The following is a 24,238-nucleotide window of genomic DNA, read 5'->3' as shown; positions in this document are numbered from 1 at the left end:
GTAAAATAGCTCCCTCCAGATGAGCTCCACCACCTCAGGGTGGGGTCTCCACTCCCCGGGCTTCAGTCCCTGCCTCCACAGGATGTCTGCTCCATGAACAGTTCTGCTGTTGTCCATAAATACCAGCAGTGTTGGGGTAGTTACTCAAAAAAAGTAATTAGTTACTAGTTACTTCTGTAAATTGTAATGAGATTACTTTACTAGTTACTGCGTTTGAAAAGTAACTTCACTACTTATTACTTTACTTTCCCGTTTCTTAATTTACTGTGTAGATACATGGACAAACATCATAGCCCTATCATCACCTGTCTGCATAGTGTTTATTGTATAAATGTATACAAAATGGCATGTAAAACCATATGAAAGAACAATATCCCCGTCTGCACAAAGAAATATGCCTCACTGTAAAATCCACAAACAACAGGATAAAGGAGGCTATGGTTGGGTCATTTTAAAATGGGGTCAACACATAAGTTTCAAAACACAGGCTTTGGGAAACATGAGAACAAAACTCTATTCCTGAGAACAAAACCAGCTTTTCATTAGGTTCATGGCAAAAATTTGTAAAAAAAAATGAAGTGGTCGATGAAAATATAAAAATAAAGGTCACTTTATCTCATAAAATAAAATCTTAATTTAAAATATACTTAAGCCCATAAAAAGGAAACAGAAAATGCAATTCATTAAATAAACAGAAAATTTCATCCCAAAAACATTATTTTCCCCTTAGCTCGCTCTCCTCTGCCTCCTGGAGATGTGGCTTCCAGAGGCGGTAACATACCAAGTCACAAACTCTTGAACCTATTAATGAATTATTGTGTGTTGCAATTATCACAATGCACAAAACAGAAAGTGCAACAAAAGTGTAACAGTGCAACAGTGAAAACAGAAAGTGCAACAAAAAGTTCCATTCAATTCATTTTTTCTCTCTATTCTTCGAAATAACGATTGTATCGCATAAGTAAAAGTCTTTCGAATCTTTTATCTGACAGCCTGTTCCTCCTTGGGGTCAGAACAACACTGCCAAGGCTGAAAAGCCTTTCGACCGGTGCACTTGACGGTATTGGAGTGTTGTACTGCTTTGCAATTTCCTTAATCCTGGGGAACCTGGAGAGAACCTCCCAGTCAGATCCGGGCAATTTTAAGTACTCCATGACTTCAGTCTCTGCGGTGTAGGAAAACTCCTCTTCAAATTCAAAAAAGTCATTGTGACTGGAGGTGGCAGGGCTCTGAACTGCTTGTCTCATCAGTGGCTCTTCAGGAATCCGGGCATGACACATGGTTTTAACAGCATCTCTTCTCTTCTCATCTTTGAGCCAGCGGAGCTTGAATTTGGGCATTGTGGCAGCAGCCATAAGAGCATCCTTGCTGTCCAAGACAGATGCAAATCTGTCTTTGATTGCCTGTAATATGAAATAGTACATTGATTAGACAAATGTATACAGTTCAATTAACAGCTTTTATAGCCTCATAAATGTGGGCTACATCAGCTATATTAAACTGTAGGCCTATAGCCTACACTGCAAGCTATTATTTAAGGCGGCACTGATACAAATTATTTTGTGGTGAAGTAAATACTACAGAAAAAAAATTCATGTAATTTACGTGAAAAAGTTCAGGCAAGAATAAATAAAAAACTAAGTAAATTCTTAATTCAGTGTTATATTGTTTGTGTGAAATGTATTGAAAAGGAAACTTCAACTAAATAGATATTCAACCATTTCCTAGCCAAGTTAAAATTGCTTATTTTCTTTGTTACTTTCATTTAACTTAGTTAAGTAGAGTACTTAATTACATATGTGAAATTTACTTTAAAAAAATATGAGTGCAAAAACTAATTAAGTAAATTTAACTTATTATTATTTTATTTTTTTTCTGTGTAGGGCCTATTCATTTTATTATTCAATATGTGTTTACCTGTACAATAGCACCAGGCATGCCAGCTGTCATCTGGGAAAGGCCATCCTTCAATGCAAGCAACTTTGACATGAGAATCTCCAAGGTTGGCAGGAGGGTGCCGTAGTAGCAATCATCTTCTCCTTGTAGTATATCTAATGCAGCAGCAAGAGGTTTTGACACTGCACAATATTCCTTCAGGAACTGATTCCTTTACACTCAGTCTAGAAAAAATGGTGTTTAAATCTCTGATTGGGATTTCTGTGATGAGAGATAAGGCATTATGAGTCGAGTTCCAGCGTGTAGCAGTGGGTACGATGAGCTTTCTTTTTAGCACATCCTCAACCTGGTCTGAAGCCACAGTAGAGCGACTAGTTTTTGTCCAGAGAGCTGCACACTTGGCGAGAGCACTTCTGTAAAGTGCTTTACAGTCATTGTTACTGGTCAGCCATTTCTCCAGGTCATTTTTTGAGATCAGGTTTAGTGTATGTGCTGCACAGCGCAGATGAGGCGGCAGTGAAAATGTCTCATCTGATTCTGTGGAGAGTGCTTCGGCAACATCAGTAAAAGTGACCTCCCCCTCCCCCTCCTCATCAGATGGCTCGTCAGAGTCAGACCCATCATCAGGATGGGATTCAAACATTCTAAAGGCTTTTACAAAATTGCTGCCATTATCAGTGACACATGCTGTTACTTTATGTGATAGTCCAAAGGCTGAATGAACCTGTTCTATTTCGCTAGCTATGACATCGTAAGTGTGTCTTCCTCTCACCCGTTTGCAGGCAAGAGCAGCCTTCTCGCGTTTAAAACTAATGCTGTCTATCCAGTGCACCGTCATTCCTAAATAACTTTTGTTGTTGGCGGACCAAATGTCCGCGGTGGTAGACACATGATCCAGGGACTCGAAAGTTATTTTGAGCTTCGATTCCATGTCGGAATAACACTTATCCAGGTAATGGGAAAATGTTTTCCTGTCGGACGTTGGCATGCGAGTCGCGGGTATTTTATCTAGAATTTTTCTAAACCTGGGTGATTCAATGGTCGACAGGGGAAGCATGTCTTCTACAATGAACCCTGCAACTAGCCTGTTCATTTAGTTTTGTGTTACCTGCTGCGCTCCAAGGCTTAAGAAAAGCTTAGCTTGTTTAGGCAGGGTCGGCTGATGGGTGACTCATTCAAATGAACGGCGAGCAGGATCTTTCGCCACAAGTTTTGTATTGCCATGCTGGGCTGACAAATGCTTGGACAGGTTGCTCATTGAGTTGGCAGCAGTTGAAAGACACTTGTCGCCTGGGCATAGAGTGCATTTCACACGAATATTTTTGTCCTTTCGAGCAATAAATTGAAAGTAATGAGAATATCGCCACTGGCCGAAACCCCCTGTCTCCGTCTCCATCTCCCTCTCCTTCGCACCAGCAGCTACGTCACTCAAATCGATCTCTATGGCAACGGTGCCCAGGCAAGAACACACACACAGGCAGCACGCATGCACGCACCACTTAAACAGACAGAACTTTACACACAGGCAAACACGGCTTGGGTAACGCAGGAAAGCGCGTTCCTATAGTCTAGTAAAGTAGTGTAGTTACCGATATTTTTAGTGTAATGCGTTACTTTACTTCGTTACCCAAAAAAGTAACATCGTTACTGTAATCCGTTAACTCGTTACCCCCAACACTGAATACCAGTAGTGATGTTGTACAACAAGGACGCTGTCATGTCACCATCAGTGTCCCAATGTGTAGCCAAAGTTTCATTGTACCTGGATTACTTTTTGTTTTGTTTGTTTTAACAAAAGTATTTCACTGCATTTGAATTTTAATCTGCCTATTGCCTGAAACACCCTGCGTTACATATACCTTAATGCATGTATTTTTAAACATTGCACATTTAAAACATGATCAAAACAGTAATCTATTTTAATGACAAAAGTTTAAATAAGTGAGCAAGTGACAAATATTGAAATCATAATCGGCCCCGTGCATCACTTATTCTAATATTTCAAGTATTTTTTAGATGGGATAAGCATCCAGAGGAATCTTAGCATTTAGACATCTTTTATTCATCTTAGACATCTTATTCTACACAAAATTGCATGCTCTCATCTGGCTTGGAATTTAGCACCACAGGCGATGGACAAGGGGATTGAGAAGATTCAATGATGCCATTCTGCAACATTCTGTCTATCTCCATTCTCTTGCCATTTTTATTTAGGGGTGACACTATAAGCTTTATTAATCTGTTATGATACGGTGAGTTACTTGATTCGTCTTGCCTAATTTATCTGAAGAGATGGTATGCTAAGACATGCAAGAGAGGCTGTATATATGGATGATGGCACTTTATCAAATCGCTATTTCCACTGCCATATACAAAAAGCCATATACAAATTGGTTCAAAGTGAGAATCGTGGAAGAAAGGAAAAGTGGTAATCCATCCTCTAATCTTGAGATTGTAACTGCATTCTTCCACATTCAGCTATACTCCAGATCAGCCAAGTAAATCAAGGCCTGGTATGAGTGGAAAAGCAAGCTGATCATTAGACATAGTATGAGTGTCCACTAGCACAAAGACCCCGCTGAACTTTTCCTACGACAACATTGAGTGGTGTTGGGGAGTCAGAGTGAACTAAAGAGACATGATGAGTTTAGTGCGTTTGGCATTGAGAGGCTGGAATTGGAAGAGACATTTTCCTTCCACCTTTCCTGGGGGTTGAATTGGTTTACTCTAGCCCAGTAATCTCTTTTTGAATCAAAGTACCGTTCAACCATGGATTCTACGGTACCTTTACCAGCTGTTCGAAGGTATACCCTGCCCCTTGAAGAGGTTAACCCTGCCAGAGAGGGTTTGCTATCAAAATTCTAATTACTTCCTTACTACCTTACTCCAGCATTCTCTCCATTCCCTGCAAGGAAACGACAATTCAGTTAATTCCTCAAGTCCATTGTTCCATTGACTACCTGCTACATAAAGTGAGTGACATGTGAAGCCCAAAAAAGGGTTTACCTCTATATATTATATCTGTCATATCCTAACAGAAGACAGACTGGGGTCCATTCCAGGATAGTGTGGATTCCCTTAGTCGTGATCTCACGCCACCAGTCACCACCGCAGCTGTTGCCACACCAATTCCTCCTGCTTTGTCGACATTCACTTCCAGTCCCATGGTCAACCCGGTGCCCTACTCTGGTGTGGCGGAGGATTGCAACGGATTCCGGATACAATAGCCGCGTTTCCACTGTCGGGCCAGTGCGAGCCAGGGCTTTAAACGGGCCGTGCCGGGCTAATAGCACCGGGCCTGCGTTTCCACTGTCGGGCCAGAAGCTCCACAGCGCTTCACTAAAACACGCCCGTAACACGCCTCTCTGGAACAACGTCACGCTAACCCATCATTTCACCAACAAATAGAAGTTTTATCAGAAAACTAATCAGAAATCACTGGAAACAGCGTTGAAAACAAACATGATAAAAGCGGCCGTTTGCTGGCATTTTTGTTGTTTACTTGAATATTTAAAACCCAAGCATCGATGTTTTACCACAGGTTTACAATAAAAAGTGATACACTGATCATAATGAATTAATTTGTGTCAAAACTGCACATTAGTCACTCAGAAATAAATTACCGTTAGGTCTATTTCACAAAAGAAAGAGGAGGTAGAGGACACACTTACTTCTTCAGTCGCATCTGTTTCTGTTTATCTGGTAGTTACAGGACATATTTACATCACATTTAGAAAGAATGATAATTTCTACAAATATATGCCACCAAAAATACGACCTGAGGAGCACTCTCTCGACTCCCATACAGATATTTTCAGTCAGAGAAACAGAGGAAGCTCCCGAAAAAAAAGTTGCTTTATTTTATGATAGTCCGGTATAAAGAGACGAGACGTAGGCTACTGACAGATAAAATAAAAACATGACTGTGATAGCCTTTATGATTGGTCTGATTTCTTCAAGCGTTCACTATGTTTTTTTACTATGCTTATCTTCAAGCGTTTACTATGTTTACTATGGTAATGGTTAGCGCGCATAGTCTTTTGCATCACAAACAGAAGGCATTCAAACATGAACGCGAGTTCAATTATTTTAAAAGTCTTTAATGCTGACAGAATCACCCGGCGCTGCCGTCTCCCGACTCAGGTGAACTCCGCCTCTATTCGTAACCACTCCTCTAGCCCGAGCTGGCCCGCTTTGGCCCAAGGTATTCGACGGGCCAGAAATCCTGGCCGTTGGCCCCGAGTATGCCCCGATCAAACCCCGGAAGTGACAGTGGAAACGCAACTGGCCCTGGCACGCACTAGCACGGCCCGGCCCTGGCCCGACAGTGTAAACGCGGCTAATGTTTACTGGCCCTGTTGATGCAGCCGCATTATTTTCCCACCGAGCGAGTGAATGTAGCTTTCATTATTCCACTGCTGACGGGATGAGTGCTTCAGTCGACTGAGATGTTCTGGCAACAAGCGGGACCCATAAAGCAATCCCTGAACAGTTTTGTTGATCACTTCTGTGAGGTATTTGGAAAGCCTTTCGGCGATTCCTCTGTCAGTAATCAACCATACCATACCCGTCAGGGAAGAAGCTCCATCACTGATTATGCTTTAAAGTTCTGCACGCTGGCTGCTGCAAGTGGATGGAACGAGCGTATAATTTATAGTTTGTAGTTTATGTATCAGTTCAACTTCTCTCACTTCCATTGTATTTTACTGTCGCCAATATGTTTGTTTTAGTTATCACCCTCATTGACTCTGGGTCAGCCCGGAACTTCATCTCCAGGGAGCTCTGCACCAGCTCAACCTCCAAAAGACTGCCAATGAAACAAGTTACCAAGTACACTCAGAAACTGGAAAACCTCTCAGCTGTGAGAATGTCCGCTTCCGCGCTGGTTCCATACAAGTCGGTGTTGGTCTATTACAATTTGAAGAAATCCATCCTCTGGTTCTGCAAAAGTTCACCGCTGGTGTCCGTGGCTTGTCAAACATCAACCAATCATCTCCTGGACTTCTGGTGAAATCCTAAAGTGGGGTGATCACTGTTTTCCTACCCGTTTCCCAGACTTACTGTTGTGGTCTCCCATTTCTTTTCAACCTCTTCAATTGAATTCCACCTTCAATGAAAGCCTGATCGAACTCCAATCAGTGGAAATTCCTGACTGCTATGCCCCCTTCAGAGTGTTTTTTGCCCAAGACGAGCCACCCAAATTACCACCTCGCAGGCCATGGGACTGTGCAGTCGACCTTTTTCTGGGTTAACCCTCTGGGGTCTGAGGGTTTTTTGACATGCCTTATGTACCATATGTGTGCTAATAATACTTGAGAAAATTATAAAACTTCATATAGCAGATTAATCGATCAGAAGATTCTAATAAACGACTCTGGGAGAGAGTTGACAAATTGAGATCAAGACAACCATATAGGATATAATACATATATTTTCAAACTACAACAAAACAAACAAACAATGAAACATTAAATTTGAATGGCCATTCATAAACAAATGCGAAAAAACAATAAATTCATATACGTCACAATGTCAACATGATCATGCAATCATCTAATAACTACGACCAATATCAGTTCATAGTTTAAGTCATCATCAGTCCATTAGTACAATATCCCCACCCACCCATAGTTCATTAAACCACACTGGATATGGATATCAGGGTCCAGAGGGTTTACAGTGAAATAATCTGTGAAAGGGATGAGGTGTGCTGCAGTGGCCAATGAGTAGGAGCGGTGTGGGGGAATAAGTTCATGGGCTGCAAGGAGCCCCCTACCGGCCTAGCAGGAGTAGCTCAGTCTTCAGACTGTGTAAAAGCAGTCTCTATATGGGCTCACAGGCTTGAGGCCTGCTCCTTTGGTTAGCTCGCCATCAAAATTACCTGGCCTGGTTAACACAAAGCCATCGTTTCAATTAAATAAATAAACAAAAATCAATTAATACAAAAACAATTCAATGTGCACACATTCAATTAAATAGCACTATTTGTACTATAAACTAATTAAATATACAAGTTCCCAAAAAGTATAAAAATATACAATATAAACCATAAATCACATCCAAAGTCCTAATAAACATTAGACAAAAACTAATCTGAATGTTTCAACTAAATACAAACAGTACAAAAGAAAGAAATATAGTCATATTCCAGGTCAAATATAAAGTGCTTAGTGCCACAAAGTATAACGTATTAATTTTGGCACAGATAGATTTCCTTATAAGTGTATAACACTAAGATGTCGATGAATGAGTAAAACACAGATCTAATACCACTGAGATAGCAGCTAGACGAACAGTAACAATTCACAACACTCACCAATTCCATAGATCACACTCCTCACCATACACTTGTTTACTACAGCTTAGGTCACGGTAAACGGCTCCTGAGATCGTAACACAATCACAATCAATAAATTCCAAGTAGGATCACATAACGGAAAACATCAGAACCACCCTAACTGACCTGCAGCTCTACCCACATCGGCGTCCCACTGCGTCTGCCATGCTCCCTACCTCGGCGTACTTTACTTCCTGTAAACCACGGCAGGTCACGTGACCTCACGCCGTCACGTGATTGGACGCAGAGCCTCTCGCGAAAGTATGACAAAACATTGCGAGATTTGACCAGGAGAACCAATATGCAGATAGGAGAAAATTAATTATTAAATTAATAACTAAGAAATCCTATTCAGGATGTATGACCTGGGTTACACTTAACATTTCTGCTTTTTTCAGTTGCTTTAAAACATATTAATGGCTAATGTCTGATTACGCTGTATTCAACACAAACAGGGCTACAATAATATGTGAGCAGTATGTATGCACATGTTTGTATTTATGAGAAAATAATGTTTATGCGTGTTTTTTGAAAAAAATTAAATGTTAAGTCACTGAAAATAAGACCATATAACACATAGTAAACATTTGTTCACAAGACTATTCAGAACTGCATCTTGTTTTTTCTTCAAACTTATGTGAAAATTATCCTGAGCACTCACTCATACAAAACAATATAGTCATTTAACTTTTGTAAGACACTTATTGGGGCGTGAATCATCATGAATAATGCTGCGATTCACACCTGAAGAGACAAAGACCCTCCCCTGGGAATACCATGAGGAATGTGACAGAGGGAACTATAGAGAATGACTGTGAGGAGACTTAATGATTGAATATATTGTTTGTAGTTTATTCACAAAATCAAGTTTAAGTTAAAAGTAGTAATACATTTTCTTTACATAAAAATGTTACTTTAACTTTAGACCTACACTACCGTTCAAAAGTTTTAGGTCTGTACATTAAAAAAAAAAATAGTCTCATCTGCTCACCAAGGCTGCATTTATTTACAAAAAAACAGTTCAAAAGAAACATTCGGGCCAAAAGTGCAAACAGAGATAGTGCAAGAAGAAATAAAAATAATTAAAGTGTTCAGTGCACACACAGAGAGACGAGAGTCTTACTGAAGATGGATGGTTTGTATGAGCCCACTCATCCACCTATGCGTATAGCCTACTCGCTCACATAGTATTGCACATAAGCTTTGTAAACTTTGAAGAGAACAGTTCACTGCACACAGTTTTGAGAATACAGTTACATGTCTTTGTGCCATTTTTGAAAACAGTTCCTGTTCAACTGAAGACAAAAGTGAACATTACATGCCTGCCATTTCCAAGGTGTGTCCTGCCTTTTACCAAGCTGTACTTTGTAAAGCACACAGCACTTGCGACCAGCTGTGGAAATACTCTTTGCATCTGAGGTCAGCTCAGCTCCTGGAACGGGTATATGGTCACTGCTGGTTTGTTTTGGTGCTACTTTCTGTGACACACCACAGAGCTCTGCAATAAGCCGTTCCATGAACTCTTTATGGGTCATGTTACCACATAGCTCTTTGTGGATAAGGGAAGCATTGGTGGCAGCAATGTCCAAGAAGTGTAGAAAGGTCTTTCTATACCACTTCATGGTTTTGTGTTGTGCAGTGTAGTACTGTAAGAGCTGATCGGACAGGTCAACGCCCCCCATGTGTTTGTTGTAGGCAGTCACAGGTGCAGGACATGGAAATGTCTTTGTCCTCCATGTATCTTGTGTTTTCACCCTCCTCTGCGCAGTGTCTCCTGTATAAGCAGGATGGATGGTGGAACAGACAGATACCTCTCGTGTGTCCATCCACTTCACAAATACAAGAGGTCCATCCCGAATCCACCTGATGGATCCTCTGGCAGATTTTTTGGAGAGTGAATTAGCTGCATTCTGAGGGCAATCCTTCCTGTTGTCCCTGTAAGTCCCACATGCACCAAACTTCATTGCAAACAGGTCTTTGAGGAGCTTTGGGCTTGTGTAGAAACTGTCCATGTACACATGGTACCCAGACCCTAAAACTCTACAGTCCAAATGAGATGTTACAGCATCATATGACAGTCCATGGCCTGTGGGAAAGTTGTTCTCTCCTGTGTACACAGAAAAGTCCAAAGTGTATCCATTCGATGAGTCTGCAAGAACAAACAACTTGAAACCCCACCTGGTTGGCTTAGCTTTCATGTACTGCGTCATACCTGTGTGTGCTTTGCATGCCACCATTCTTTCATCCACAGCTAAGTTTCTTTTAGGATGATAGATGGCTTTACAAGCATGACGGATAGTGTCCATGAGAGGTTTGACCCTGAAAAGACGGTCATGTTCAGATGTGCCCCTCTTTCTGTCATTCTCCTTATCTGCATCTGGGTGACTCATGTGCACATTCCATGAAATGGTGCGGTATCTGTCCCGGGACATGATTGTGGCAGAAAAAGGCAAAGAGAAACTGTCTTTCCGCCAGTAGTCCCTGATGGAGCTCACCTTCACCATAGCCATGTAAACAGCAGCCCAATGTAGCGGTACATCTCACTGATGCTCACATCAGCCCATTTATATTAGCGGCCTTTTGCAATTGCACCAGCAGCTTGAGCATTGGTGTTGTGGCACAGAGTTGACACTGCATTCTCAGAAAAAAACATTTTGAAGAGACTCTGAGGAGTGTGTGTGTCAGCAGGACTCGGCTGTGGTCCAGGTTCCTGTGCAGGCAAGAATCCCAGAGTCTGTGGAACCATATCAATGTCAGTCTCTGTTGCTTGTCTAAATGTTTGTCTTGGCCCTCTTTGCAACAGGTGTCTGATGATCACCATCATCTTTATAGCTGTAAAACAAACAAACAACTGTCGTTGTAACTTAGAATGTGGGATGTCTCATTTTATAAAACTGTGTGTAGGATCCTTAGTCCAAAGTGTACTTGCGCCCATAAGTCAAAAATGGCTTTCGCCAAAAGAAATTGAGACTTATAAAACCATGCGTACGCAAGAATCTGTGCAAAATTCCCTCAATAAAACCAAGTCAGAGGAAGATTGTGCGTACATGCGTCTCCACCCCGATTCCTCCCTGAAATAACCATATATGGAGCTTACAACGCCTAGTTTTACTATGTATATCGTCATCTGCATATAATTTGCATATGCATATTTATCCACGTGATGCCATGTTTAACAGTACAAGACATTAGGAAAATATGAGATCCGGATGTGCCGTCACAATAAATTGCTAAAAATCATTTAGTAGCCGATCCTTGCACTGTTTTTGAATAAATAAATCAAAATAGTATAAAATACATTTCAGAGAAAGTTTTTCTCAATCTTTTCCACTGGCCAAAGAGTATTTTTAATTGCATTTTATTTTGAATGGAAACAGATAGGCCTTATTGTGAATATTGATCATTATTTGCGCAAAAAAAATATTTTCTCAGAGCATGAGTTCTGCTATTATCATGTGCTAAGCAATCCTCGCTGTAGTTAAAACATTAAAACACAGAAAGCCACAGGAAAAGTGTTCAAAAGCATCTCATCCACTACAAATATTTATATTTATTAGAATATAATTTTTTTTTTTCTTGGGAATGATTTAATGTAAATTAAGAACTTAACTCCATTAATGAGAGACATATTTAATCTAAATGTGTATATCAGATGAAAAACATAGTTTAAATCATTTTTTATTTATTTAAACTTTTATTGTGAACATGCACTGTATTTTTTATTAGGATTTAAAGTGGATTCAAAATGTGCGTATGCATGGCTCAGAGTTTACTTACAGGTGCACACATTCTCCCGTCAAGTTTGTTTTTAATAAATCACAATCTTTGCGTGGGAAGTGGCATATGCACGTTTCCAGGCCAGTTTTGTGTGTACGTCACGCTTATAAATGAGACCCTTGGAGTACCTCGTGGACTGGGAGGAGTATGGACCCGAAGAAAGTTCTTGGGTACCAAGAGACGACATACTTGATCCAACGTTACTCCCCTCCTTCCACGAGAAACATCCTGATCGCCCAGCACCACACAGCAGAGGTCAACCACCTCGACATCAGGGTCTCCCGTCCTCGGGAGTGGGCCGTGGAGAGGGGGATGCTGTCATGGATTTGCCAGGCTCCAACGTCACTCCCTAACTATGATCCCAATCACCAGAGTACTAATCACCCGCACCTGCAGCTCTTTACCTCATCAATCACTCTCAGTGTAAAAGCACACACTTCAGTTGCACTCATTGACTACGTTTACAAGCTGTCAATATTCGGGTTATGGTCGGGTTAAGGTCACTATTTGGGTTTCTGAAACATTCGGAATAACCCGTTTACATGCGTGAGCAGAGAGAGTTACTCCTGTATACATGGAATTTGTAATCAATTGGCAATATCCCGATGTAAACGGCGACGCACGGTTAGCGTCTGGACGTACGGACAACCTGCGTCAACCTGCAATATGCGTCATTTCCGATTCTTCTTCCTGTATCCAAAGACAACAACAGCAGCAGCAGCAGTACGCGGATAGTGAATAGTTCGGGGCAGATAGCGATCGCCTTTGTTTGCACTTTCCTCCTCGCTCCAGAAGTGGTGCTGTGCTGCGTCTCGCCATGTTTACCTCTACTTCTTGTTTACTTCCGGTATACTGCACGCGGGCTTTTGTATGCGCCGTCTCTCCTCAAAAGACCAAGATTCCTTGCGAATAGAACATGCGCAGAACACAAATCAATGTTCCTTTTGATGGGGATATGCCGATACGCGTTTACATTACCAAATATTCGGGTTAGAAAAGGGGTACCCCAGGGGTCATATCCGGGTTTTTAAAAACCGGGATATGAGCATATCCGGGTTTTTGCCGGTGTTTACATGGCCGTGCGCGACCGGGTTATTGCTAATATCCCGGTTTTGAACGGGTTATTGGCTGCATGTAAACGTAGTCATTGTCTAGTCTCAACTTGGACTTCAGGTATCTTCCCATGCGCTTGGACTGTGTAAGACTACCTCCTGTGATTATCCTCTTACCTCATTCCTGTATTACCAGCCCTTGTTATCCTATTCCAGTGTCTCTCCAGCGTTCTCTTCACAGAAATAATAAAAGGTTGTGGTAAAAACTCACCACTTTGAATTATATTTTTTATTTTGTCTTGATCTGCTGACAAGAATGTTTGGAGTTGGGGTTGCATATATGCAAATAATCTTATATAATAATAAATTAATCTTAATATTAATTTCAGTATTTAATAAATCATGTTTAAAATTAAAATCTGTAACTGTTAGCCAGAGGTCACTAGACTCTAGACTTCCACATTGTCCATAATTTTTACGGACCGGGTCGTAAAAATTCTGTCATAATCTATTATTAACTGTCATTTGAATTTTCCTGTTTTAATGATAATAAGCCATTTAATAGGCTCTGTTTTTGCATTTTCATTTTTATTCATGAATTTACAGCACAAGCAGATAATTCAAACAATAAATACCGTTTTGGTGCTCTTTAATGTGATGTAAAAGATCACTGTAGCGCCTGAGTTCAAGTGGAGTAAACTCTTTACTGTGTTACAGAAGGAAATTAACATGAATGATCAGAAGATATGTTGAAAGATACAGAACAATTTACCAAAATCCGTATCATGTCTCTCATGTAATCGCTCAATCCATGTTTCAAGATGTAAAAAACCCGCTTGTAAACAGAAAAGCCATTCATTGACCATTAACTTCAGCAAGAGCTTGCACTCGCCACCAAGTGGACAGGAGTGAGAATTGCAGTTACAGGTTACAATACATCACTCTCAGAGTAATCTGGCCAAATGAAGGACGGCTTTCAGATATTTACGTCACTGCTAAAAAAATTCTGTCAATGATGGAAGATTTTTGGTTAACTGTTTGGTTAACCTCTGCTGTTAGCATTAGTTAATGTACAGTGAAGTAACATGAGTGAAATGAACAACTGTATAGGAATTGACAAAGATGAATAAATGCTGAAAAACTATTGTTCATTGTTTGTTCATGTTAGCTTATGCAGTAACCTATCCTAACAAATACAACTTTATTGTAAAGTGTTACCATCATATACACGAACACACACATCATGCTATACATCATTTTACTTTAATATAGAATGTATTTGTTTAAAATGCCCCTTTATGATATTTTAAAGGCCCCTAATTTGCTTTGGAGTCTCCTACTACTGGTTTACATGCATCAAAGTTCAAAACACTGTTTTTAAAAAAAAATTTTTTAACCATTTTCTCATTTTTCAATGATTCTCAAACAACTTGCTCTGCTCTGATTGGTCAAATGGCCCAGTCTGTTGTGATTGGTCTACTCTGCTCTGATTGGCCAGTGTAAATTTGAACCACTGGCCCTGATTGGCGTTGAGAAAAAAGCGTTGAGCACTTATCAATGTTATATGAATTGAATATTTATATTTTGAAAATTCATTCTTTCTTTCTTTCTTTCTCTCTTTCTTATTTCAGACACCAGTGCAAGAATGGCTACACAGAACATAACATCTCCTACGTTTAATTATTCAGAGTGTCCATCAATTGATGACTTCCGTAACCAAATCTATTCTACAGTATACTCTATCATCACTGTCTTTGGGCTGATGGGCAATGGCTTTGCACTTTACGTGCTCCTCCGCACCTACCGTCAGACCTCCGCCTTCCACATCTACATGCTGAACCTGGCCGCGTCGGACCTGCTGTGTGTCAGCACTCTGCCCCTACGGGTGCTCTACTACATCAACAAAGGCCAGTGGAACCTGGGGGACTTTCTCTGCCGGGTGAGCTCCTATGCGCTGTACGTGAACCTCTACTGCAGTGTCTTCTTCATGATGGCTATGAGTTTTACCCGCTTCCTAGCAATCGTGTTCCCGGTGCAGAACCTGAGGCTAGCCACTGAGAAGAAGGCATGGATAGTTTGCGTGGGCATCTGGATCTTCATTTGCACCACCAGTTCACCCTTCCTGCTCTCTGGTCAGCATACCGATCCAAGGACAAACAAAACCAAGTGTTTCGAACCACCAGAAACGTCAGGCAGCCTAGATAAACTAGTCATGCTGAATTACTTTTCCCTGGTGGTGGGTTTTATTATACCTTTCCTGGTTATCCTGATGTGTTATGCAGGCATCTTGCGCACTCTACTTAGAAACAGTAACGGTGTGAACAAGCAGCGTTACACGCGGAACAAGGCCATTCGGATGATCGTTGTGGTGATGATGGCTTTCCTGGTCAGTTTTATGCCCTATCATATACAACGCACGCTGCATCTCCACTTTAAATCCCGCAAAGACGCTACCTGCGAGGAGGTTAACTATATGCAGAAGTCTGTGGTCATCACCCTCTGCCTGGCTGCTGCCAACTCATGCTTTGACCCAATGCTCTACTTCTTCTCTGGAGAGAACTTTCGTAACCGCCTCTCCACCTTCCGCAGGGCTTCTGCAAACATGTCTATAACTCAGCGAGACCGGCATGTCCTCCGAAGCTCCCCGCCTGTGGAGGAGAGCGAACTGCAGTGCTGTAATGGGTCAGACAAACTTGGGTAGAGCAAAAGCAGAAGCAGATTTCAAAAAGAAAATAAAAGAGAAGAAAGCTTTTCTTCAAAATAGTATTAATAATAATTAGAGATTCCTATGTACTACATTCCAGTATTAAGACAAATATTCTGCTCTGTAGATCTTGTGCATGACTTAGATTAATATACATTTCAAGAATTATTGGAATATATTTGCAGGTAGAAACATATACTTGGGATATTACATTTTTTCAAAATGCATTTCATAATTATGATATCTGAACCCCCAGCAAGTGGTTATTGGATGTGGTCTGGTATTCATTATTTAACAATTTAAAAGAACACTTAATATATAAACAAAGCGCTTTCTACGTACAATGTTTATTCATTGTCTAATATGCACTTATGACAGCTTTTTTAGATGTATCAATGTAAATGCTTATTTTATTGAAAATAATGTATTTTGAAAACAAATGTAGGACATTAGAGCAAAACAGGCAGAGATGACATCAAAACTGTACAGAAAAGAGAAAGAAGCAGAATTCAAGTGGAATCAGCACTCCAGGACCATTAAAACCAGAGACCCTGTCCATGTGGCACCAGTAAGACTGAGCTAACTAGTCATCTTCCATCGATGATCGTATCAATTAGGCCTCCTCCAACGCAGTCAACCCAAGACAAATGGGCCTGAAGATGGTACATGTAAGAGAGGGGCGTGATCCCCCTCCCAAGAGGACTCGGATATTTCATTTTTCAGTCACTCAGTGTTCATGTCATTATGTGTAACTATTGAATAGCTTAAGTATGTGATGTTTGGTACATGTGTGATTGTTGATTAATTTCCCAAATGTTAATATTAATCAATTATGGGTAAAACATTATCATATTCTGAAGGATAACTGAAGTAAAATTAAGAACTGTAGAATATAAGGAAATATAAACACAGTACAAATGCAGTACATTATAGTTCATCCGCAGTAAATCTATAGTCCAAAGATGAACAGGTTACAGGTTAGTAATGTCACATCTGTTTTAGGTTTTGTTTCATGTGTTTTAATGTCTTTTATTTTGGTGTTTGGTTCATGTCATGTGATTCCCTGTCACCCTCATGTGATCTTTGTCTTATGTGTGATGTTCTCATTAGGTGTGTTCGACTTTGCAGGATGTTATCGATCGGTGAGATTTGCTAATTGCAGACGGAGAGTTGAAACCCATTGTGATGCTCATGCTGTGTTTGCGTACTTTATTACTGATGAAGTCGATTAAATGCAATGTGTGGCAAATTCACAGAAGTTTTCATGAAGCAACAGAAACAATTTCTTTCTATACTTTATGCACTGCTAAATACAGCGCCTGTATGTACAAGAATACTGTTCAACATAAGCACAGCATAAGTGATCGCTGTCATGCGGTGGATTCGGCCAATCGTGGAACAGCTGTGTCGTCATCAGAGAAGCTGCTCAGAATGAGCCCGCCGTCATCTCTCGGATCACTCTCTGATGGCATACGCAGATCGATGTAGACAGCACTGCATCAAGTCGAACACAGCCTAAAGATTCGTGGTCCTGTTATCTTGTTTAGTAGTTCTGTGTTGTCATCGGTTGATTTTGTCATGTGTTTGTCCCATTGTCCTGTATTTAAGCCCTTGTGTTTGCCACGTTGGTTGTGCAAAGTCATTTATAGTCAAGTCTATAGTACAACTTCATGTTTATATTTCGATTCATGTTTTGGGTTTAGTTCATGGTTTATGTTTCACATTTTTGGATCATATAAAATGTAAATAAACTACACTTCTACGCCATCGTCCTCATCTGCTCCTTTTCCAGGCAGCGTTACAGAATATACAACCAGCCATGAACCCAGAAGTCTGTCTCCTTCGCCTCCGTCAAGGCGAACACTCCCTAGAGGAGTTCAGTGGACTAAGGTACAAGTGACCTTTTAATGATGTGGCCTTAAAAGGCATTTTTCATAATGGACTAAATGATTTACTAATTAATCTGATGCCTGAGAGCTATTTTTCTAGAGACTAGCGGAATATGTTGACTATGCCCTTTTGATCAGTAGTTCCTTGTTCACTGTGTGAATTGCAGAGGAGCAACCCCACAGTTCCACTTTTCCATGTCAGGGACCGTTTTTATAAGTATGAACTTTGGCGTGGATTTTTACGTACGCACACTCAGTTCAAATCTGTGCATATGCATGTTTTATAAATGAGGCCCCTGAGCCCTCTTAAATCATTTCCACTCTGCCTCCTCCTGATTACTGCAATGCTTTATATGCTGGAAATAACCAGTCTTCACTATCATGTTTACAACTGGTAGAGGATGCTGCAGCTGTTTTTTAACTGGGATAAAAAGAGGAAGCATATCTCGCCTATCTTAGCTCCTCTTCTTTGGCTACTGGTGCAGTGCAGAGTTGATTTTAAGAGTTTAGTTTTTGTATTTAAAGCTTTCCCTGTGCTCCGAATCTCGCTCTTGAGGGAGGGCTCAGTTTTCGTCAGCAGATTGACAGCAACATCCAGCTGCATGGACCCTGACTGCATTCATTTGCTGACATGATGAATTTGGATGAGGATGCCATAGCATCCTACAGTGCAGATAGCAAAGCGATATGTCCCTACTTCCTCAGCTAATGTGTGTGCCTCAGTTTTAACCCCTGGGTCAGTTTCCACGCTCTTCACTCTGTCCTGGATTTCAGAGTGAGGTTGACAAGGCTTTTCAGAATAGGCCAACATTGTGTGGAGGCTGAGAAAAGAGTGAATAGCTTCTGCAGGAAAGCAAAATAGGCAGCAGCTTCTGGGGAGCTATTTCCAGCACCCGCTACCACCAGGTTTAAAGAGTGTGTTGCACATGGCACAACAAGGCCTTTGGGTTGATTTATAACAGTCTGGCTTGGACACCTTTCTTTTTTTTTCTTTCATATGTGCCCCATTGTCATACGACTGCCCCATGCAATCTCCAAAAGAGATGTTGAGCTCCTGCAGTGTCTTTAGAATGAGGGATGATTGGGTTTCTCCAGTAGATCCTTCAGACTCAAGGAACCCCATAAAATATTCTTTAACTTCCACATTGTGTACTGCCACAGTTGCAATGGTAAGTGAGACATCAACGGTGCTGTCCACAATTAGTGAAAAATATTTGATCTCATTAGCCATCGTCTCCATAATTATCTTACCATATTACCCAGGTATGTGGTGTGGCTGGCTCCACTTTGAATAATACCTATATGATGTTTTAGTACAGGGTCAAATTTTGCCATGAGTTTAACCCTCTGAGGTCTGAGCTGTTTTCTGGGCCCTGGAGGTGTTCTGACATGCTCTGACATTTCTGGTTATTTCTGTTACTTGTGACATTTTCATGGCTAAAGTCTAATTACACTGTATTCAGCACAAACTCTGCTACGATAATATATCAGCAGTATGTATGTAAAAGTTTGTAGTTTTGAGATAATGACATTTATGCGTGGTTTGTGAAAATACAAAAAAAAATTCTCACTGAAATAAGGCCATGAAACCCATACTGATTATTTCTTCACAAGACTTTTGAAAATTGTATCACGTAGCCTAGAATATTTGCTCTAAAACTATGTGAAAATCACCCTGACTACTCATTCAGATAAGACAATATATTGATTTAAAATTTTTACGACGTGTTTTGTGTGAGAAAGCTTTATGCGGGAGGTCATTAATATATATTGTTTTCACACCTGAGAAAGACAAAGACCCTCCCCTAACGGCCCTATTAGGAGCTATCAGGCCCTGTCATTCTGAGCAAAAAAAGAATGGCTTTTAAATTGTTTGGATTCATTTACAACACAACATAATCCAAAGATACACAACAAATGAAAAAAAAGCACTTATTGAAAACAATGATCCAAAGACAGAGACCTTTGTGCCATTCCTAAAAACATTGTACATACCTTTCATTTCCAAGGTGTTTGATTTTCACTTTACCATGTTCATGTACAGAGACTCATGTGAATGTTGAAGTCAGCAGGACTCAGTGGCATCTGGGCCCTGAAAGAAAAAAAAAAGTGAACATACTGATATCAAGAGAAAGGCCTGCACGATTTTGGGAATACATTTTAGATTTTTCTGGTTAAAATTGCTTTTTAAAATTCACAGAATACACACACACACACACACACACACAAATGTTTCCAACAATATATAATATAATGAACACCAGGTTTGTTGTGCCTTGTAGGCATAGGCTATGCGCAGTGCTGGATAAAATAATAATAACAATAACCTATAGATAGCAGCCTAAAAATCTTCCAAAAGATTTCAGTAACAATTAAGCTAGAGAAAAATATATTGATTATCATGTTACTTCAAATGTTTCCATTCGTTATGATGAAATGAAATGAGATAATAGTAAAAACATGAAGCCGTTTGGTGCGTTTTGCTTTTCAAACGCGATCGCGATCCAAAATATGATACATTCAAACGCGATCGCGCTGCAAAATATGATACATTCAAACGCGATCGCACTGCAAAATATGATACATTCAAACGCGATCACGATCCAAAATATGATACATTCAAACGCGATCGCGCTCAAATATAAAACATTATGGTTACCATATACATATCTACGTTTGAGCAGATATCTACAAACACAGTAACAGTAAACACGGGTCTAAATATTATAATATTCACCATATATCTAGCAACAGTTCAACTGCAATGTGAAATTTATGCAACAATAACAAACTAATATGTAAGAATTTCTTACCTTACATCTTTCTTGTCTTCAAATCGCGTTCTTCTTCTTCTGAGGTAAATCCAATGTAAGCTCAGGCGCGTCTTTCAAACTCGACGAAAAGCAGAGACTTGTGAAGTGTTTTGGTGTTTTGTGTTTGAGGTAATGAGCGCGATCGCGTTCCATGTGGAGATTTGCATGTGAATCTCTTTTGCGCTCGTGGGCGTGGTCAAATTAAAAATAATTAGGAAGCGTTTGAGAAGCTGGACATCTTGTTGGTTTTATACAAATTACTTAAACAGAGAATATTTGTTTTCAGTTTGAATCCGATTATTTAAAAGTACACACTTAAATGTTTATAAAGGTATATGGCTCATAAATGTGTGACAAGTATTCGCTGAGTTTTGTTTCAGTTTATAGACGTGCTCAAGAAAAAAAAGTTCACCGCGACGGAGAGGCAGAACGCACACCCTGTTTATTTTCTTTATTTTACAAAAGCACAATGTTTTGATTTGATTGTAAGTGGACACATACAAAAGTAGAAATATCACAGATTCTTTTTTTATATTTCTTTTTTCTGTATGACCATAAATGACAGAGTAATTTAAGTTTATAGTGCTACAATGTGGAGAAAATCCATCAAAACGCGCCGGCGCGTTTGCCGACCTCAGAGGGTTAATAAACAATTAAAATGTCTCCTCGCTATATTTGAAACATTCATAATCATTACTTTTGCCGGTTCTTTGTGACAGATTTGCCTCTGATTACATTAACGCATCACCACCGCATCAGCACCGAAAACATGGGATTTTTTTAGACAATAATCGCACAACCTATTCGATATTCTATAATTAAATAAACTAATCGCATATTCGACAATCGTGACTCATCCCTAGTCACTACTGCTTTATTAATTTATCAAGTGTAAAACCCGGACACTGTCACACAAATGTGGCTTTTTGTTAATGACTGTCCTACTACAGGATTTAGCACAGAGTAACAGCTCACTACCAGTTACAAAAGACACTGTAACAGTCTGTCACAGGCAATTCTAGTTGCATTTTTCATCAGTTAGTTTCTTAATTGCTGGAGTACACTTTAAAATGTACATAAGAATTGTGTGTACCCGAGTAATGTAATGATACTTATGAAAATACAAAATACACATAAAGCTGTTCAAATGTTCACTTATAGGCTACCATACAAAGATGCGATTTTTATGGAGTTTATTCTCTTGATCATGGTGATCTTATTTAGGCATGTTTCCAGCGTGTTTTGTTTTAACGCAGTTAAAGCATAAATCACAAAACAATAAATAAATAAAGTGAAATATACCTCTTTAAAAAAATAATAATAATCCTGCAACGGTAGGCTACTCCCGCTCGTCTTCGGATGCAGCCTTTGATATGGCACGCATCTGTAGTTAGCAACAATTCCTTAATATTATGACAATAAATTGTGCTCGTTTCATTTTCAAAATAACCTTTGGTTGAGGTAAGCAAGTACATTCGTTAAGTATTCACATACAAATGTGAAGTAATGAGGGTTCCCTTTCAAGGGAACTCGCGCTGCGTCAAGCGCTGCGGGAATGCTCCTGCGTGATTGCGTCATGAAGCACTCGTGAAATCAGTCCAATGGCGTGACGGGACGTCATAGGCGGGTGACGTCATTGACCAGGAAACTATAAAGCACCCCCCAGACCAAACAATGTCAGCTTCTGTGTCTTCACAAGCGCTCTATGTGAAATCGTATCTGTCTATTTGATGTGTGTTTGTCTCTCTATATATATATATTATGGAAGGAAAGCAGCATTTTAAGCAGTGTGTCACTCCCTGCCCTCATTTTATTACGGGTGGGGATACACACGAGCTTTGTGTGATGTGTTTGGGACTGGAACATGCCCAGTCAGCTCTCGAGGGGCCTGGCTGCGAGCATTGTGAAAGGTTATCAATGAAAACTCTCCGGTCCCGCCGAGCGCTCTTTGAGGAGGGCGCTTTGGCTCGCGTTCCCCAGGGCTCGGGTCCCGCTGCTGCTGAGGCACGGCGAAGACGCTCGTCCTGGGGTTCGCAGATGGATTTAACGGCGGGGTTAGAAACGGGTGATCCCCTATCTCTTCCTTTAACCGTTGAATCCGACGCTTCAGTTCGCGAGTTAGAAGCACGCGCTGCGGTTTCTTCTGCTCGCACTGAAGCACAGGTGCAACAGCACTCCAGTTCTGAGGAACTGGATGTTGTGAGCCTGAGTGAAAATGAGTTTACACAATCACACACAATTACACACACACAAGAGGAGCTTTTGGAGGTTATCACTCGTGCTGTTGCTAGATTAAATCTGGACTGGCCAGCCGGTGAACAGGAATTGGGTCAAACAAAAAGTAAATTAGATTAACGATTTCTGCCAGCTAGATCTCAACCTCCAAAGCGGGGCTTGCCGTTCTTTCCTGACCTCCACACCGAGGTGTCGAAGTCATGGATTAGACCAGCATCATTCAGAGTTTTTAACCCAGCGACGTCTGAATATTCAAATATAGTAGGGTTAAAAAAACATGGTTATGCGGTGATGCCTCAGGTGGAAGAGACGCTTGCTAGCTATCTAAACCAGTGAGAACGACATCGGTTTTAGTGGGTAGGGCATACTCAGCAGCAGGTCAGGTAGCCGCCAGTTTACACACTATGGCTGTCCTACAGGCATATCAAGCTGATCTATTAAAAGATATAGATGATGAATGTGAGGAAGTGGGGAGAGAAACGATCGCGGAGATCAGGAGGGCAGCTGATCTGTCTCTTCGGGCCACCAGGGAAGCGGCAAAATCTATCGGCCGCTCTATGGCAGCAATGGTGGCCACGGAGAGGCATCTCTGGTTAAATTTGTCTGACATTAAGGAAAGAGATATGAAGTTTTTGTTAGATGCTCCTGTCTCCCCTACCGGTCTTTTTGGTGATTCAGTGAATTCGGTTGTCGAACGATTTCAGGAAGCGAAAAAGCAGGCAGCCGCATTTCAAAAGTTTCTTCCCCGAAAAGTCTGTCTCTGGGGCTGCTGGGCGGGAGCAGCCCCAGTCGAGTATGTCCTCCTCTCACAGAGCTCAGCAGAAGGTGAGCGTGGCTGCCCGTGCTCCCCCACAGAGAGACTGGGGACCGGGACAGCGTGCTCAGCCAAGGTCTTCCCGAGGTAAAGCAGATCTGAGGACTGTTATTATCTCCAGGAAGGCCTCGGCGAAGAAGTCCTGACGCCAAGGGTGTCAGGATTTCGATGGCAGTCCCCTCCAAGGGGAGTCGGTGTGTCGAGGCACCCGTTTCCTCTCGGTGCCATCAGGGGGCCGTGTTGCCAACCCTGCCACCTCCGGTGTTTCAGGGCGCAGCGGTCCTCAGCGAGTACTCATCTCTATGTCCGCCCAGAAACGTAGCGGCATTGGGAAGCTCGCACCCTCTGAGGAGGGTTCAAAGTGGGTCAGTTCGGTTGCTTCCTGCCGGTGTGCCGTTTCAGGTCGCCGAGCTGGCCGCTCAAAAAACACCAGAGACCAGCCTCGAGAGGCTGGTTCCCTTAGTAGAGTATCTGGTAGCGTGGAAACTTCTGCCAAATGTCTCAGACTGGGTCCTGCGTACAGTAGAAAAAGGGTACAGAATTCAGTTCGGGTCATGCCCGCCCAGGTTCAGTGGAGTAGTACACACGGTAGTAAACTCCGAGCAGGCTCTGGTGATGGAAGGAGAAGTACAGACGCTTTTGCAAAAAGAGGCTATAGAGAGGGTTCCTCCCCACAGCAGAGAGTCAGGGTTTTACAGCCTTAGTTATGTGGAAAGATCCT

At 41.1% G+C, this 24,238-nt stretch overlaps 1 protein-coding gene across 1 annotated transcript in view; it reads left to right on the top strand.

Moving 5' to 3' along the window:
* Nucleotides 1–17,529, top strand: part of cysltr1 (cysteinyl leukotriene receptor 1) — a 47,039-nt gene extending 29,510 nt beyond the window's left edge. The window contains exon 2 of the mRNA XM_084132966.1: nucleotides 14,694–17,529. Coding sequence (XP_083989092.1) covers nucleotides 14,694–15,763 — 1,070 coding nt within the window. The 3' untranslated portion in view covers nucleotides 15,764–17,529. The remainder of the gene's footprint in view (nucleotides 1–14,693) is intronic.
* The last annotated feature ends 6,709 nt before the right edge of the window (nucleotides 17,530–24,238 follow it).

Source organism: Abramis brama (assembly GCF_963993115.1).
Source record: "Abramis brama genome assembly, chromosome: 13".
NCBI classification, from domain to species: domain Eukaryota; kingdom Metazoa; phylum Chordata; class Actinopteri; order Cypriniformes; family Leuciscidae; genus Abramis; species Abramis brama.
Note: the sequence above shows the minus strand (reverse complement) of the source record. Positions and strands in the feature narration are given on the sequence as shown.